At 42.2% G+C, this 16,117-nt stretch overlaps 1 protein-coding gene across 1 annotated transcript in view; it reads left to right on the plus strand.

Moving 5' to 3' along the window:
* Nucleotides 1-329: 329 nt before the first annotated feature.
* The window catches only part of M1AP (meiosis 1 associated protein), a 40,528-nt gene continuing 24,740 nt past the window's right edge, over nucleotides 330-16,117 (plus strand). The window contains exons 1-2 of the mRNA XM_063335172.1: nucleotides 330-1,013; nucleotides 12,983-13,275. Of these exons, the coding sequence (XP_063191242.1) occupies nucleotides 13,027-13,275 (249 nt within the window). The 5' untranslated portion in view covers nucleotides 330-1,013; nucleotides 12,983-13,026. The remainder of the gene's footprint in view (nucleotides 1,014-12,982; nucleotides 13,276-16,117) is intronic.

The following is a 16,117-nucleotide window of genomic DNA, read 5'->3' on the forward strand; positions in this document are numbered from 1 at the left end:
TAACAGGTTTATCTTCTATGCAAGTATTAATACATTGCCTTCCCCTGCTGCGTTTCTGGGGTATTGTACAGTATTTTCATTGGTCATGAATAAATGCATTTGAAGAGTTTGTACTATTACTTACTTCAGGTATTTTTGATTTGAAAGAAAACCAAGGAAACCCAAACTGGAGGTGATATGATTTTAATAGTCTCTGAATTTCCAGTATTTGAAAGGAAAAATAATGGGGTAAATGCAGGAGTATGAGGCTATTACCAACAGAAGCAGCATTAGTAAGCTCTATGGTCACTGGCTCTGTGCCGAGCCTCTGCAAAGAGCAATGTGGCAAGTGCTGTGCAGTGAACAATTGCAATCTTCTGTTTTTCATAGATAGGAAGACCTATCACATACAATGCTCCAGTTTAAAAGTACATACAAGGAAGAGGGGAAAGAGGATCTTCCTTTGCAGACCTTATTTATGGAAAGCCTTGTTGATGGTATTTCAGAATTGGGAGGACAAAAAGAAAAAAATCTGTGCTTCCATGGAAACTGAACAGTTAATAATTACTTGTTACTTTTCCTACCCTTTAGATGCATTTAAGGCATCCAGACCCTGACGAACAGCAGCATTAGGCACTGATTAACATACGGTAAACTTGAGGGTGAATGTAAAAAAACCAAACAAAATTTTAAAAAAAAACAACCCTCAGGAGTGGAAGGTGTACCTTAAAAAGAAAACAAAAGAGCAGAGATCAGGCAACGGGTTTCATTCCTGCTTTTGCTTTCATTGCTGTGCCTAAATGCACGTTCAAGATCCCAGGTCAGGGAAAAGCTGTACCCCTTTGGAGAGACGTAAGGGGACCCCTTTGGAGCCAAGTAACTGCGTCTCTTCTGCACTGGGAGTCCTTTGCACCCCAGTCCTCATTGGCAGGGTTTGTAACCAGCAAGAGACTAATGGATGGCTTCCCTGCCTCGTAAAAGGAACAAACACGTAGTGCTTATCTTCCCAATCCACGCTTCACGTAGTGAGCAGCGTAAGTACAGAGAAGGATGCTGTGACAGCGTGGAATAATGTATGAAAAACACAGATGGGATGGGAAAGACTCAAGCAAAGCTGCCGGTTTGCCCTGCCAGCCCTTTGAAGCTTGGCCACCCTGCTTGTACGCACTCCAGTGAACTCCGATGGGAGAAGTGGTTTGCCTCGTCACCCCGGCAAAGTGCCTTTCCCCAAATAATAAAATTGATGCTTGGCTTGCCACATCTCCATTCTGCTGGGTAACAAGGGGCTGGTCGCTGGTACCAAATCCCAACAGCTGTCTTACAGGATTTCAATAATTTTTAGATGCTTATGTGTACATCCAAAATATGTGAAGCATTTTATGTACAGCAACAGCATACTTCCTGCTTCTCTCAGAGGCCTTTTACCAGAGCAGACTGGTAAAAGGGAGGGTGGATGACAGACAGCAGGTGGTGGACTTTCACTTTCGTAAGAAAGACAGGCGATGTAATATCCAAGGTTAATCAAAGATGCCACAGAGACAGGCTAAATCTCATTTCAGACCATGAGACGTGCCAAACAACCCTGCTAGTTTTCAAAAGCTGTCAAAAATTGATCATTGTAACTGCTTGCAGGTAGTTTGTAAAAGGACTCCTATCGTGCAGACACTGACAAGCATGGTGCTTTTTCTTATATTTTCTTTGTAATTCTGCAGAGAAAAAAAAATTAAAAAAACTCCCAGAAAAGAGGAAAGTAACATCTCCATAGTAGACAGGACAGCTGTATACCTAGTACTGGGTATGTTCCTTATTCTAACAGAGTCCCTTGTTTGGTATTTGAACAGAAGCTGCGACTTTTTCTTATTGTCACATTAGATAGGGTAGAAGAGGGGAGAAAAGGTGGGGAGAAGGGGGAGGAAAGAGAGAGGGAGAGAAAGGGAGACGAGAAGGCAAATGTTTTCTGAGACATAGGTGAGTGAATAGACTGTACCAGAGCAGGCAGAGCAGCGTGCCTATAATCCTGGCAAGGAAAAAACACAATTTAACAAACATGAATTTAACATGAAACTTCAGGAAAACCTGTTACTTCACCCAAGTATGTAAAACCTAGTAGAACAAGAATAGCATCTATGGAAAGGAAAGCCTTTAGGACAACGCTAGTGGAAAAGTCAAAGAAAAGGTTTCCCTGGGCCAGCAAGTTCCCACACAGGCCTTGAACAGAGAGAGGGAGTTGCTTCATGGCAACTGAGTGGCCTGTTAACCTAATGTATTCAGCATAAACCAGATATTCAAATCTATTCAAATATATTACTGTTGCCTATAGCCCATAATACTACCATGACCCACGCAATAATTTCTGCACTAGCCTTTTATGTATCATGATCTTCTCCACTAACAGGAATATATGTACAGCTATAGCTATAGTATGTGTGTGTATATACACACACATCTATCTCCGTACATACGATGTGGATCCCTCCAGCAGCGGGGCTCAGACACAGTCTGCCCAGTAGCTGCTCCTGGATCCCAGTCTCCCCAGTTGCTGGTGTCTGGACATACGAGTCCCCAAGGCCGAAGCACCGCTCCAGTGGCTGGTACATTCTTTATGCTGGTTTGCCCTTCTTCAGTCTGATAGATTAAAAAATCCTCTGCGCTAGGATACAGAGACGATGCACTTCTGTACTTCTAATCTGAAATCTCCTTAACTACGTAATAGGGTAGCGCTGCCTCTCCTAACAATTGTCTCACTCTAAGATGTTCTATAATTTTCACCATGGTCCAAATTCTCTCCTTGTACTCTACAAATATGCTGCAACCCGCAAATAAGACCTACACATTTCTATTCCAGCTGGCCTGTAGCTATTATTATTTACTGGTTAATGTGTTATCTGTAATCTTCATCCACAACAACTAGAAACACTTGTTGAAATGAATGATAAAGACATGGGAGATAACAGATTTTTGAAGCATCTGATCAAAAATGCATCTGATCAGATATCATAATGTAATAGAGATTCAATGCATATTTATTTTAGTTTATGGTTTTATTAAGTTTATTATTTAACAGGCATATTTCATTTATAAACTAGCATATAGTGTTCTGAAATGGCAAGGATCTCTACTGATTTTTAGCATGAGATCTCCAGCGTGTATTCTTAGGCTAAAATCCCATCTGAAAAAACATGGGTTTTCCTTTAAACATCCATTTCCTAAGAGATGAGAGGGCAAGGGCACAGACCAAAACCACAGCTACTTGGCTGTAGAAGTGACTGTCGGACCTTCCTTCTCCCCATTCAGCCTCATGGGTTCCTGCTGGCTACCTGCCTGTGCCTACACGCACATATGCCTGCCAATACACGCCTATACATGCCTATGCCTGCCTATACATGCCTATAAACTCCTAGGACTGTGCGGGCAAACCCAGGCGTGCCTGGCAGCACGTGCGGCCATGCCCAGGCCTGTGCGTGCAGGTGAGGGGGTGCAACACGTCCCCGGCTGGAGGGAGGGGAGCTGCGGCCCAGCACCGCTGCCGGCGCTGGCTCCCTGACAGAGGCCACCGTGAGCCCCCACAGCCAGAGCCCTCCCTCTGCCGGGATTGCTGCGCTGCTCCTGGGCACGTCTGACGGCACTGCTGTGCAGGTAACCCCCCCACCGGCCGCCATCTGCGTGGGCCGGGCTCCCCTCGCACCACAGGCCCAACATGGCTGACCATGGAGGCCCCTTGTAGGCCCAGGCTGGGCGCTTCCAGCCGGTGTGGCTGCCATAGGCACGTCCCCCACAGCAGGGCCCAGCCCAGCGTGGCTGCCACGGGCACATCCCCTGTGGGCAGGGTCATCGTGGGTGGGGAGAAGCTCCCTCCTGACCCTCCTCCTCTTGGCCCTAAATGAGGGTTCTTCACCTGGTGTGCAAAACTGAGCTGAGATATTTGTCTTTATTTCAGTTCTGCAGAATCAGGTGCCAGGCATTTAACAACAGCCAGCACACCACTGTTTCTGACAGGCCAATATTTATAGTGATTGATAAGATACAGCTGATCGGTGAGCTACAGTTCCTTTACCACCCCTCATCATACATATGCATTCAAGTTAATGCGTTAAACATTTTGGGAGATCCCCTTAATTAGCGTGCTCGTTATTTACAAGAGGGTGTGCTTTTTTAGTATTATAATCTCCTAAGGCTCCTCTCGGACACACTCTTAGCTGGAATCCATCCCAACGACTATATGTCTTGTCATCCTATACTTAGATCCGAGACCGGGAGTGTACTCCCTCCGTGGGCCTTGTTCGCCTTCAGTAAGCTCTCCATATGGTAATCCTTTGGCAATTCAACTTCTTTGATCTACATTTCGGTTAATTGTTTCTACATCTAGTCCAGGTGGATGTGCAAGGATATAATTTTAAGTTTAATTGTTTCTCCATCTAGGCCAGATGCAAAAGGCCCAATTAAATTTTAATTTCAGGAGTTCAGCTAAAGTTCGATCAAAGTTCTATTACAATTTTATATAAAGCGCTTACTTGACTTTTTAACCATATTCTGTTGACATCACTCCCAGTGTCTGTAGACGTGGTGCTTAGGGACATGGTTTCATGGTGGCCTTGGCAGTGTTAGGTTAGGGGTTGGACTCAATGAACTTTACCAACCTGAATGATTCTATGATTCTGTTTCTGGAGGAGGACTGGCACAGGCAGCCTTTCACACGCTTTGTCCAGCCTGCCCATTTGCTGTGAAACCTGCCGTGTTACCCTCACGCCCTTCTCCCGTGGGCGCCCGCCGTGGGCAGAGCAGGGAGGATCTGCCATTACCACAGCATTGTGGCAGAACAGACCTGGCGAGCAGTGGGGGAGGTTGCCTAATTTAGAGACCGCAACTGCCACAGCCACCTTGGCACTTCCTCATATTCCAGGTGGGACATGCAGTTAAAACATGCAGATTTTACTGTGTTGGTCTGATGGGCCAGGGGACAAGTGCAGCAGGCTGCCATGTGCTGTATTCCCTTCTTCTGAGTATCTGGTCACAGGGCTCATGAGTGAAGTAGTATTTCTTTCTAAAGCTTTTTAAAAAAATCAGTGCAGGAAATATGAACCTATGAGAATGTTACAGTGAGAAAATTCAGAGACTCAGACGTCACATCCAGGATACAAGGGGTTTGGGTTATAGCACATGATCTAAACACAAAAAACTGTGTTTGTAAGCAGTGAGCATACATTAGTATTGTAGGGATTTTATTCTTGGTTAACAAGAATTGTTATTAATACATCATTAACATATAAATTGTGCTTTCTGCCATTTGTGTCCAGTAAAATTCGTTTATTGTATATTAAAATACTCTATATTAAAATATAAAAAATACTGTATATTAAAATCTCTTGAGGACAAATTCCAGATTTGAAAAATCCTAAGCTACACCATAGGAAAATTGAATACATATACTAAATTATGTGCTTCAGTTTATCATCTGAGTTTAAAGTATTCCCTATTCCCAATTGTCATATATGACAAATGCCATTCAATAGTAATGCGGAAGTATAGGTTTCGTTATAAATTTGTAAGATGCCATCTGAAATGTTTTGTGTAATGTGAATAAAATGTGAATGGAAGTGAAATATGTACGGAAATGTTCAAATTGGAGCAGCTGCAGAATAGAGTTACTGGGATAATTGGGGAAATACAAAGCCTGTTTGTATTTCCTGTGCAGCCTGTGAGCTGCAACTAGAAAAGCCTTGCCTCTTGAAAGGTACGGTGAAGCTGTGCAGGGGTATGATTTTTGTCCACAAATCTGTAAAAGGTGCAAATAATGGGGCAGGAGAAAAGTTGTGGAAGGAGAGGATAATCTTGGCCCAAGAAGAATGGTGCATGGAAATTATTGGAAGGTTTCTCATCACTAGAGCACTGAGGTTTAGGAGCAGTCTGTCAAGAGAAAAAGTGGGACAGGAAGCCCTAACTACTTTAAAAGCAAGCCTTGACCAGTTAACAAGGAAACTGCGTAACATGCTAACTGTGGTGTTAAGAAAAGTTTCACTAACCAATCCCATATTCCTAATACAGCATAACATAAGTGTTTTACACATCCTGTGATGAGACTGCTTCTCACAGTCATACCACTTGAGATGAATTGCAGCTGGCCATCAGCATAATGCGCAACCTTCAAAAGAATGTCAAGTGCTTTGGAGGTAGGAAAGAGGAAGGGTGAGGAGATGCAGCCCCCTGCTATGTTATTCTGCCCAGGAGCTGACAGAAGCTCCTTTGTGTTTTCTTTGTTTCTTGCATCAATTTTTATTTGGTAGAGGAAAGCAGTTTGAAGCGGGAAAGATTGGAGCAGGGGACTGACTGCTCTCCACAGCCTTGTCCCCAGCCAACCTGCAGACTTCCTTTGTAAATCTAGTCATGAGTTTTGCTTGTGAAGCAACATTACCTCCTGCTAGGTCTTCTGTGTTACTGTACAGCTCGTGGGGCAGCTGCATAGGCGGGGAGGCTGTAGCATTTGGGGAGTCCCTCTGCACTGCAGGCTTGTGCGTACTTCTCCTGAGGATGCAGGCCTCGAGATCTGTGAGGATGTCTTCCTGCTGTCCTCTACTGGCTTCTGCCTCCCCCCAGGGCAGATTTGAGAGGAACAGCTTTTCCAAACCTCTTTCCCATCACCCTCCCCACAGCAGTTCTGCCTGATTCAGCTTCTTGCTGTCCACAGTCCAGCAGAATTTGGTGTTGATGGAGAAAGAGAAGACCAGCTTCTTTGGTCTGATGTTTGTGATTTCAGCATCGCTTTTGGTTGTTCAGGTACAAACCCTATTCAGTCACACTGATCAGCCCCAGCTGGGCAGATCCTGTGCAGAACCAAAGCAGAACCCAGACTACGGGGTAAGATTTCTGGGTCTAACCTCGAGCAAGGAATTACTTCAGCTGTCCAGGTGTAAGTAGAGAAAGGAAAGTGATATCTTAAATCCTTCCCTCTTTGGCATGTAAATGCTCAGGTCTGGGTTACGGTGAGGCAGCTGCTTCCACTGAGGATGCACATACCAGATTTCTCTCCTGGCACCATTAACAAAATTGCTGTATTCAAAAAAACAAGAGGATTTCACTCCTCTACTGAAGCTGATGTGCTTATTGCCACTAATCCTTTCATACAGAAATACAGAATCACAAAATGGTTTGGGTTGGAAGGGACCTTAAAGATCATCTAGTTCCAACCCCCTGCCATGGGCAGGGACACCTCCCACTAGACCAGGCTGCTCAAAGCCTCATCCAGCCTGGCCTTGAACACTTCCAGGGATGGGGCATTGACAACTTCCCTGGGCAACCTGTTCCAGTGCCTCACCACCCTCACAGGAAAGAATTTCTTCCTGATATCCAATCTAAATCTACCCTCTTTCAGTTTGAAGCCGTTACCCCGTGTCCTATCATAACACTCCCTGACAAAGAGTCCCTCCCCATCTCTCCTGTAGGCCCCCTTTAGGTACTGGAAGGCCGCTATAAGGTCTCCCTGGAGCCTTCTCTTCTCCAGGCTGAACAACCCCAACTCTCTCAGCCTGTACACTGGATTAATGGCTAAAAAAGACATGCAGAACGTGCGAGGTATGGATTCAATGCTGTTCTCAGGGTGAAGAGTTCACGTAAGATACGTTACCTATCAGAAAAGTGCCCTGACCATCAGGTTAAAGCATAGTTCAGGGTGTGAGGAAAGGGAAATAACAGTCCCCTCTTGCTCCATCCTGCTTCATTGCATTGAAAAGGATTCAAGATGCCTTGTGTCAGGGAGTAGGAGAAAGAAAGAATAAAAGTGAGCCTATCTGTAAGGCATTACTGTGGAGGGCAATTCTAGTCTGCTCTGATACGTGCATGTATCCCATGATTTCATGGACACTCACTAAAGCATCCTCAGTGGTGATTGCCTGTCTACAGTTATGTTTTGAGGCTTATGAATTATGCAGGCTTTTATCTGCTTAATCTGTATGTTGACTTCATATCATCCTAGTTTCTTAATCAAGATGCCAAGCAAGATAGAGTATATGTCCTCTGAGGCTTCATTAATCATACGTATAATCTCTTCAAAAAGATATTACAATACCTAAAAAGTTTTAATTCTGAGAGTTCCAACACATCACTCAAACAGAAGTCCCTCATGATAACACGGCTTTCCTCAGAGCATTCTTGATGGGTTTTATGAGCTGGTTGTTCTATAGGGGCACTTGGGCATATGCATTATGCATCAGCTTGTCCTTGTTTTGCTTTTTTCTGTCAACACACTGGTTGATAAGCGTTCACAATCATTCGCTGCATCATTTTTAGTGATTCAGAATTAGAAAATGCCTTTTTATAAGCTCCTATAACATTACAATTCCTCTTATTTTAAGAAAAAAACACTATAAAGGTTATAATGAGTGATTTTAACACTATGATAAAGTGACTATTCTTACTAAGGTTTGGTGATTTTATGTCAATAAAAGGACAAGCGTAAAGCCCCTGATTTATTATTGGTTATAACACTGGTGTATAGAAAAACATGTAATACCTTCTGTTATATAGGATCTCAAATAACTTTGTTTTCAGTAGTTTGATTTTTTGTTTGTTTGTTTTTATTTTTCCATTCATCCTGACCTTTTTTAATAAATGCTTTCCTTTCTAGGCTAGGTAGACAAAAAGATACACAGCAGAGGCCATCCCCACTGCATAGCCACTTCACAGCTCAGGCTTCTCCATGGCTTGCTGGGTTTTTCTCTAGTAAATCCATTTATTTAGGCAGCTTGATCTGTTTTCCACATGAGAATATTCATGTGGAATATTCTTGACTCTTGACTCTTAATCAGAAAACGGCATGTTTTCAAATCAGCTAGTTTGAAACTCCAAATGATAAATATATGAAAATAGTGACACAGGTTAAGACCCAAGATCTTTCTTCTCCATGAACTTGGGGCCCACAGCAAATGCTCTGGGAAGGGTGTAGGAAGAGGGTGAGTTTGCAGTGATGCTGCCGCAGACCGCTCTCTCTGCCTCCAACTGTTCACAGCTTGGGAACTGCCTCAGTTGAAGGTGACATAAACTCCTGTCTTCCTTTAGCTACCTCTGCTGCTCTTTTGGTTAATTGCATTCGCCTATGTTAAAATGCGTAGTATGCCAATGAGCCCAGTTTGATAAGCACCTGTGTTAAGCCCTTATAAATGATTCTTCTTTGCAACATCAGTGTTTGTGTCTTCTATAAATTTTATAAGGTAAATGTTTACGTATCATCTGGTTTCTGCCTAATTAAGTAAAAAATAGATTGCTGTGGAAACATCTTACTGAATAATCCTCATTTATAGATATCTGCAATTTCTCCATTAACAAGCTCTTAATCTATTAATTGAGGGGACTCGTTTTTATAGTGATATGGTGACTAAAAGCAAGTGTGTTTAAATGGAATGCTGAATAGAGGCAAATGACACTCCCGTCTTGACCACCTAGGCCTATATGTAATCCTACCAAAATCTAAGCTAATAGAAGTTTTATACGATTTCGATATTATGTTCTTGATGTGTTTAATGAGTAGCTTTTATTCTTTAATTAAGTTTTTATCGTCCTTAAACCTGTTGACTGTTACTGTTTGTTGGTGCCTTTTGTTTACCATTTTATGTGCATTTCCTTGCCAATAGCTTGTATTCATTGTTATTGCGTCTCAAGGTTTTCTTGGTTTTACTCCCTACTTCTCTGTAAACAGACCACTGTCAAAGTAGTTGCCTTCATAGCTATAGGACTGTAGGGCTTAGCTACCCAGTAAGGCATTCTTAAGTTAAACTCGTTATTCGCAGTTTTGTCATTCTTTAATTGCCACTTAAAGTGAGGTTGGATCCAAGTTTTGCTGGTTCTTATGTTAGAAAGAAGATGGAGACTATCCTTAGTATTCTTTAACCAGTGGCTTTGGTGTTGCCTCTCATTTACACTTTTTCAGACTTGGATATTATTTAGAGGTTTTGCATAACTGGAACAAATTAAGCACGTAGGATAATATGCAACTGCAGAATGTCATCAGAACTCAGAAGTCACTCAGTATGGCAAAGGTTTTTTTTCTGTCCCTGCCTTTCTAGTTCTGAAAAATGTACGTCTTCTTGCATTGAGCAAAATGTACATCACCGTTACCAACTAGCTCTGACGGTTGGTAAATTCTGTTTTATTGAGCAATAAGTTAATGTCATATCAGCTGCTGGAACTAACAGTTTTCACTCATGCACGCTCAATTATGATGTAATCCCTTGGGCTAAGCTCTTTGTCAGTTCACTTGCCGCTTAAACGAAGATACGATTTTACCATAGCAACCAGTGAGGCTCTACAGAATTCTTCAGTTATCCAGCCTCATCACAGCTAAGTGTAACTGGTGTAGGCTGTAAGAGAAGTGGGCAGTTTACACTGTGTGTCAGATATTGTACAGAGAACTGCGCATAAGTCATATGAGTATTGCTAAGCAGAGATTAATTAAGACACCACAGTTATGAAGAAATGAAATTAATTCAGTTGATAAAGAACATAACTGATGAGGGATCTGTTTTACTAAAGCAGTTTAAAATAAGCATCATCCTGTACAGTGTCGAGAATGAGGGTAATTCATTCAAATTTAGGAAAACTGGGTCTTTTTCAGAATCAAGGCTGATTTTTCTCTCTGAAACCAATGCAAATCAAAGACCCAACTCTTCTAGATTTCTGACTGCGGGACAGGTTTTGTTTCCTTGTTTGAGAAAGCACTGGGGGCTTGCAGAGTTCAGTAGTGTGAAGCCTCATCATGAAAAACAGACAGACAAATATTTTCCCAGATTCACTGGAGTAATTTAGTAAACTCTCCTGTAAATTGTAAAGCTCCAGAAGAGACGCTGATTAAAGTGGTATCTGGCAGTTTTTCATTTTCCAATGGTATTTTATCAGGTTACTAGTCCAAGCAAGATACCTACACATACGTACATGATCTCTTTCTCTCTATATATAACATTCTTGCCAGTTATGAAAGTTAGCCTCAGTTTTGAAATTCAGTCTGTGATCACTCTTGTTTGGCCTTCACTGACAAACATCCTAGAAATACAGAGGTTTTTTTCTGATGGTACTTCAATCAAATAGAAATGCATTTCTTGCTCCTTTCAAGACTTACAGAAATTCTTACTCCAAAGTGCTGGAGGCTGTAGAAAATATAGTAGCTTGTCTCCTCGGTGAACATAAAGGAGTTCTTTGTCTCAGCTGAACATACCACACAAATTACAGGAACGCATACTGGCCTGGCTTCTGACCAGAGCCCAGCTATGTAAATCCAGGGTGGCTTCAAATTTTTACTAAGCCTGCTGGGGATTTACACAGGTGTAGGAAGAAAGAATTTATTCTAGTTCATATTGAGAAGGTACGTGCAATTATACAAACGCTTTTCTGGGCATAAGTAGACTTCTATGGTTACACACTACTGTTACTACCAAGACCAAGACACATTTTTGAAGCATTTCTTTATCCTTAGAAACAGCACTGAGTGCTTTGTGCAAACATGTTTCGATTTAGTGAAGAGAAGATTTTAGGCAGGATCTTTGTTCACGATGAAGGAAGAAAAAGAGTTTTCTAACAGGAAAATGCTGCCTCTTGTGCTTAAGATGTATGCATTGATGGGAAATGGTGTGGGGGGGCAAACGTCATATTCAAGGTCTGAGGATGAATGCCTGTGAATACTTTGCCTCTAAACCTTTGAGCCAAACTAGGAGGTGTTCACTCTGGGCCCAGGGCTGAGTGTTTTGCTCCGTTTCGTACATGTGAGGCACAGGAAAGACACAAGACCTGACAGTACACTCCTCCTGTTTGCTTCTCGCGTCTTCTCTGCTTACTGTTACACAGAAACTGTGAAATTTTCTTAAAGATTGTGAGGAAGTCTCTCAAAACAGCACCAGCTGAGCCTTATGCATGCAGACATACATAGCGGTGCTGCTGGGTGAAAGGGTGGATATTTGAAAGGAAACATAGAGAAAGAGGTGAGGGAGAAACATGTCCTGACCACACTCTGTTCGTGTGCCTAAGGGATCCGTGGTCTCCCAGGGCCCTGCAACGAGAACCACCTCTCTTTACGCACATGGAGGACATGGGAACTGAGGACCACGATTCTTGCCTTTCCTTCCTTGTGCAAGCTGTCACCTGCCACACTGACGGCACCACCCAACTGTTCTAACAAATCTCTGTGTCGTTTGGCACGCCTCTGTGACACATGAAGCCCAGCCACCTCCGTGCACAGCATTCCCAGCACCTCCAGGCAGCTCTGGGAATCAAAGCTGCTGTTTGGCTGAAAATACTTTCTGTCAGAGTTTCTGACATGACAGATTTTTTTAAGGCTTGAAGCACTCCCGTGTTCTTGAACAGTATGAGAGACTGCTGGGCAACCTTAGTGCATTGAGGCTTTTGTCAGTGCAGAGAGCTAGCCCCAGCTGTTAGATACTCTGAGGGACAAAGGTCAGTTCTCCACCGTCCACAAAGTAAAATTTATGTATGTGCAACATTTGCTTGCTGCATCATGCTGGCCTTTGTCGGATATGACAGCTACTTGTCTCATACTGGGTACCAAGGAGTGGGAATTGTGTTCTCCTCAGGGTGTTTGGGTACAATCACTTGGCCACTGCAGAGATAGGAGTAGGAGTTCAAGTCTTGCTATTCACCAGCTGCTGGAGATCATTTCTCTGCTGGTGGCTGATGTCACACACCCGAGCCATACTGAGGGATCATGTGGCATACCACACAGCTCATCCATGAGCTGGGAAAGGCTATACTATTAACATTTTTAACTGCTCCGTTTGCCTCTGTAAGAGTATATCTGCCATGCATTTTCTTTAGTTGAACCATTCTGTATTCTGACCGTATGCATTTTTGCTTGTCTTTCTGGAGGTTTATCTTAGAATATGGACAATGATTGCTTTGGAGAACGCTGTAGGACTCTTAATTCATTACTATCTGCTATGTCTCAGGTTGCTTTCAAGTGAATGGGAAGAGTCTCATTCACTGGTATTATTTGTTAATTTTTCCTGTTCAGATGCAGATGGATGACTGGGTATCTAATACCTGTGCTCAGAAGCCATGAATTCCAGAAAATGGCTCTCAGAAACACGGAGAACATTTCCTGCTACAAAGGTACACTGCCAGCAGCCATCGCGGATTCTCATTGTGGATGTCACATCACCTTCCTGGACCAACACTTGTTCTGTACTCTCTGAAGCTCTGGAGAACACACTCTGTTTGGCATGCAGTTTGACAGGTCCCTGCCGTGTTCCCCTGCTGAGCCTCTACGTGGTGCAGAACCAGCAGGAGTGTCTGCTTCCCTTTACGGTATGCGTGAAATTATGTCTCTTGGGATCTAACAAACATGAATGCAATGCATGGTTGCAACTCAGTAAAGAAAGTTATGATTTACTACAAATTTATATCTAAAAAATAATAATTTTCAAAGAGCATGGTTTCATAGACTTCATGGAAGAGGTTAATTTTATGAATGAATAATGTTTAAAAGGAGGAGTGTCATATTTTTGATCTGTGAAGTTGCTCATGTGCATAAATTAGGTTTTGTGCTCTTCCCTTCTAAAACATCTGTCCTATCTCTCCCTTTCATGTGCTACTTTCTCCACTGTCTGTACTGCTTTTCTACTAAAAATATCAAACTCTACAGCTGTAATAATTTGGATGGTGAAATGTTCTGTATATTACACAAATAGTACCACTTTGGGGGGGGGTTCACATTTAAGGGGAAAGGATCAGAATTCAAAATATTTTTTGCCAAATCTGATAACTATCCTGAAATCATAGAATTGTAGAATCATTTAGGTTGGAAAAGACTCTTAAGATCATCAAGTCTAACAGTAAACCAACGCTGCAAGGTCCACTACTAAACCATGTGCCTAAGTGCCACATCTACACATCTTTTAAAAATACAGATTTGAGACAGTAAGAACAAGTATTTCATTCAGGTAGGGATATGCATCAGAATAAATATAGATGGAGAATGACTCTAAAATAAAAGTTTGGGATTGCAAAACATCATAAAATTGACAAGAATCTATGAAGTCATACTATTATAAACAGCCATACTGAGCACTCTCATTTACGCAATGTAGTGTAAACACACAGTATTAACCCTTCCACTTTTTTCAGCAATGGTGAAAACATTCTGAAATACTTTGTCAAGTTTTCACATCTCAGGAAAGGTAGAAGCCAACTGGGAAAAAAAATCATAGCAAATGTGATTGGCAAGAAGGCTGTGGTAATGCTGGTGTTTATTTTGTAGAATAGGTGATAGATAATGTGACAGGGTAACTAAGGGGATATCAAAGAAGCATTTTCTGGAGATGTTGTGAAATCTCCCTGATTAGGGCCTTTAAGAACAGACACTTGTCTTGCTTCCTAGGATGAATTTACATGTAATTCATCCTGGCATGTCACTGTAGGATGGTCTAGGTAATCTGTTTCACAACTGGTTCCAGGCCTGTTTTCTGTGATTTTGCATTATGTCCAAGTGAATTTTTAAGTGTTAGGGGCAAACACCTGCTTTTGTATTTGCTAGGTATATCCTGACACTGATCCAACATGTGCTGGCTGACAGCAACCTCAGATCTCATTTGGTAATCATGGCTCACCAGACCACAACTGCACTCTGACACAATCCCTCTACTTGCCCCATCATTTGTCTCTTCTGCTCATGATAGGCTGTCTTTTTTATTTAAACAACAGTTCTTCATTTTGATAATCACAGTTTTTAAAGACAGAGGAACCCTTAGATCGTTGTTTGGCTTCCTTCATATTACAACTATTATATTTCACTCAAGTACCCATATATCATTAAAGCACTTCCTCGAGAAAGACATCTAGTTTTGATCTGAAGCTATTACAAGATGGAGAATCAAGTACTTCTGTTGATAATTTCTTCCAGTGGTTAATCATTGTCATTGTGAAACTTGCACCTGGTTTTTAATTTGCATTTATTGGCTTTAGCTTCCAGGGATTTGTTAATATATTTCCTCTTTTGGCTAGATTGAAGAACCCGCTTGTATTGTATACTTTCTTTCTCTGAACATGATCAGGTCCCTTCTCAATCTTCTAGCTGGTAAATGAAAGAGAACAAAGTATAAGTCTAAGTGCAAGGCATTTTTACAGGCCTTTAATAACCTCCAAGGCCTTCTAGGTATTCACTCTTCTGTTTTTGCCCATGCTACATTCCAATACTGGACTCAGGAATGCTGTACAGAGAGCTAAAAAATACCCTCCCCCCTCCTGTTGGCATGACCGGTAATCATGTCAACTATTATTCACCATAATATTGTGTTTCTTTGGGACTTGTCCAAGACAGCAAAGTTCACACTCGAAGTCTTGAGCCAGTGGTGCATGCCCAGTTGATAGGGTCATCTCTAGTGTGAGCCCTGACACCCCTTCTCCCCAGTTTTGCTTGGATGTTCTGCCTAGTGAGCCATCTTTTTATTTTAGACATCTGTTTTTGTACTGAAGGCTGTTTTTCAGAATGGTTCTTTCCTTATTAGGAACAGTAAAGTATAGCAAGATGACTATCTTCTTCAATGGACCTAATTTCACTAATAGTGGTATCTGGTCCTCTGCAGCTTCTGGAATCAGGAGCGGTTTTACATTTCTATCTGATAAACATCTGTTCTTCAGAAATACCAGGGCTTCATTGATTTTTCTGTACTCCTGAATTTGCCCCTTTGTCTCAACAGGGCACTGACTTTCTGGTCTAGCTAGAGAACAACTTGATACCTCTCAGTGAGGAACCAAGACAGAGCTATATTAAAGGTTGCTTATTAGACAAATCATATGAATTCAGGAAAGCCCCAGAGCTGAAAATAGAAATTGGGAGAGTACATGGGGAAGCGTCATTTATAGTTACCCTTTTCTTAGTCTTTCCTGGGCACTTGTTTATGGTGTCTGTTCCTACTGGTCTCCCCTATTGGCCTAACTCTGACAAGTCCAAAGAGCTTCAGTGGAAAGCGCAGGGGGCTGCCAAAGAAAAGAAAACGAAACCAGGAAGAAAGTAAATAACCTTTGGTTATTTGGTGCAGGACAACAGATGGTGACAAGAGGGGAAGTGAGCATTAAAGCGTCAAAAAATTTTAACATGGGACTGAGTAAGGACTCTGAGCAGAGCACCTCCAGCTGATGGGCCCTGTTC

The sequence above is a fragment of the Chroicocephalus ridibundus genome, chromosome 5 (genome assembly GCF_963924245.1).
Source record: "Chroicocephalus ridibundus chromosome 5, bChrRid1.1, whole genome shotgun sequence".
NCBI lineage: Eukaryota > Metazoa > Chordata > Aves > Charadriiformes > Laridae > Chroicocephalus > Chroicocephalus ridibundus.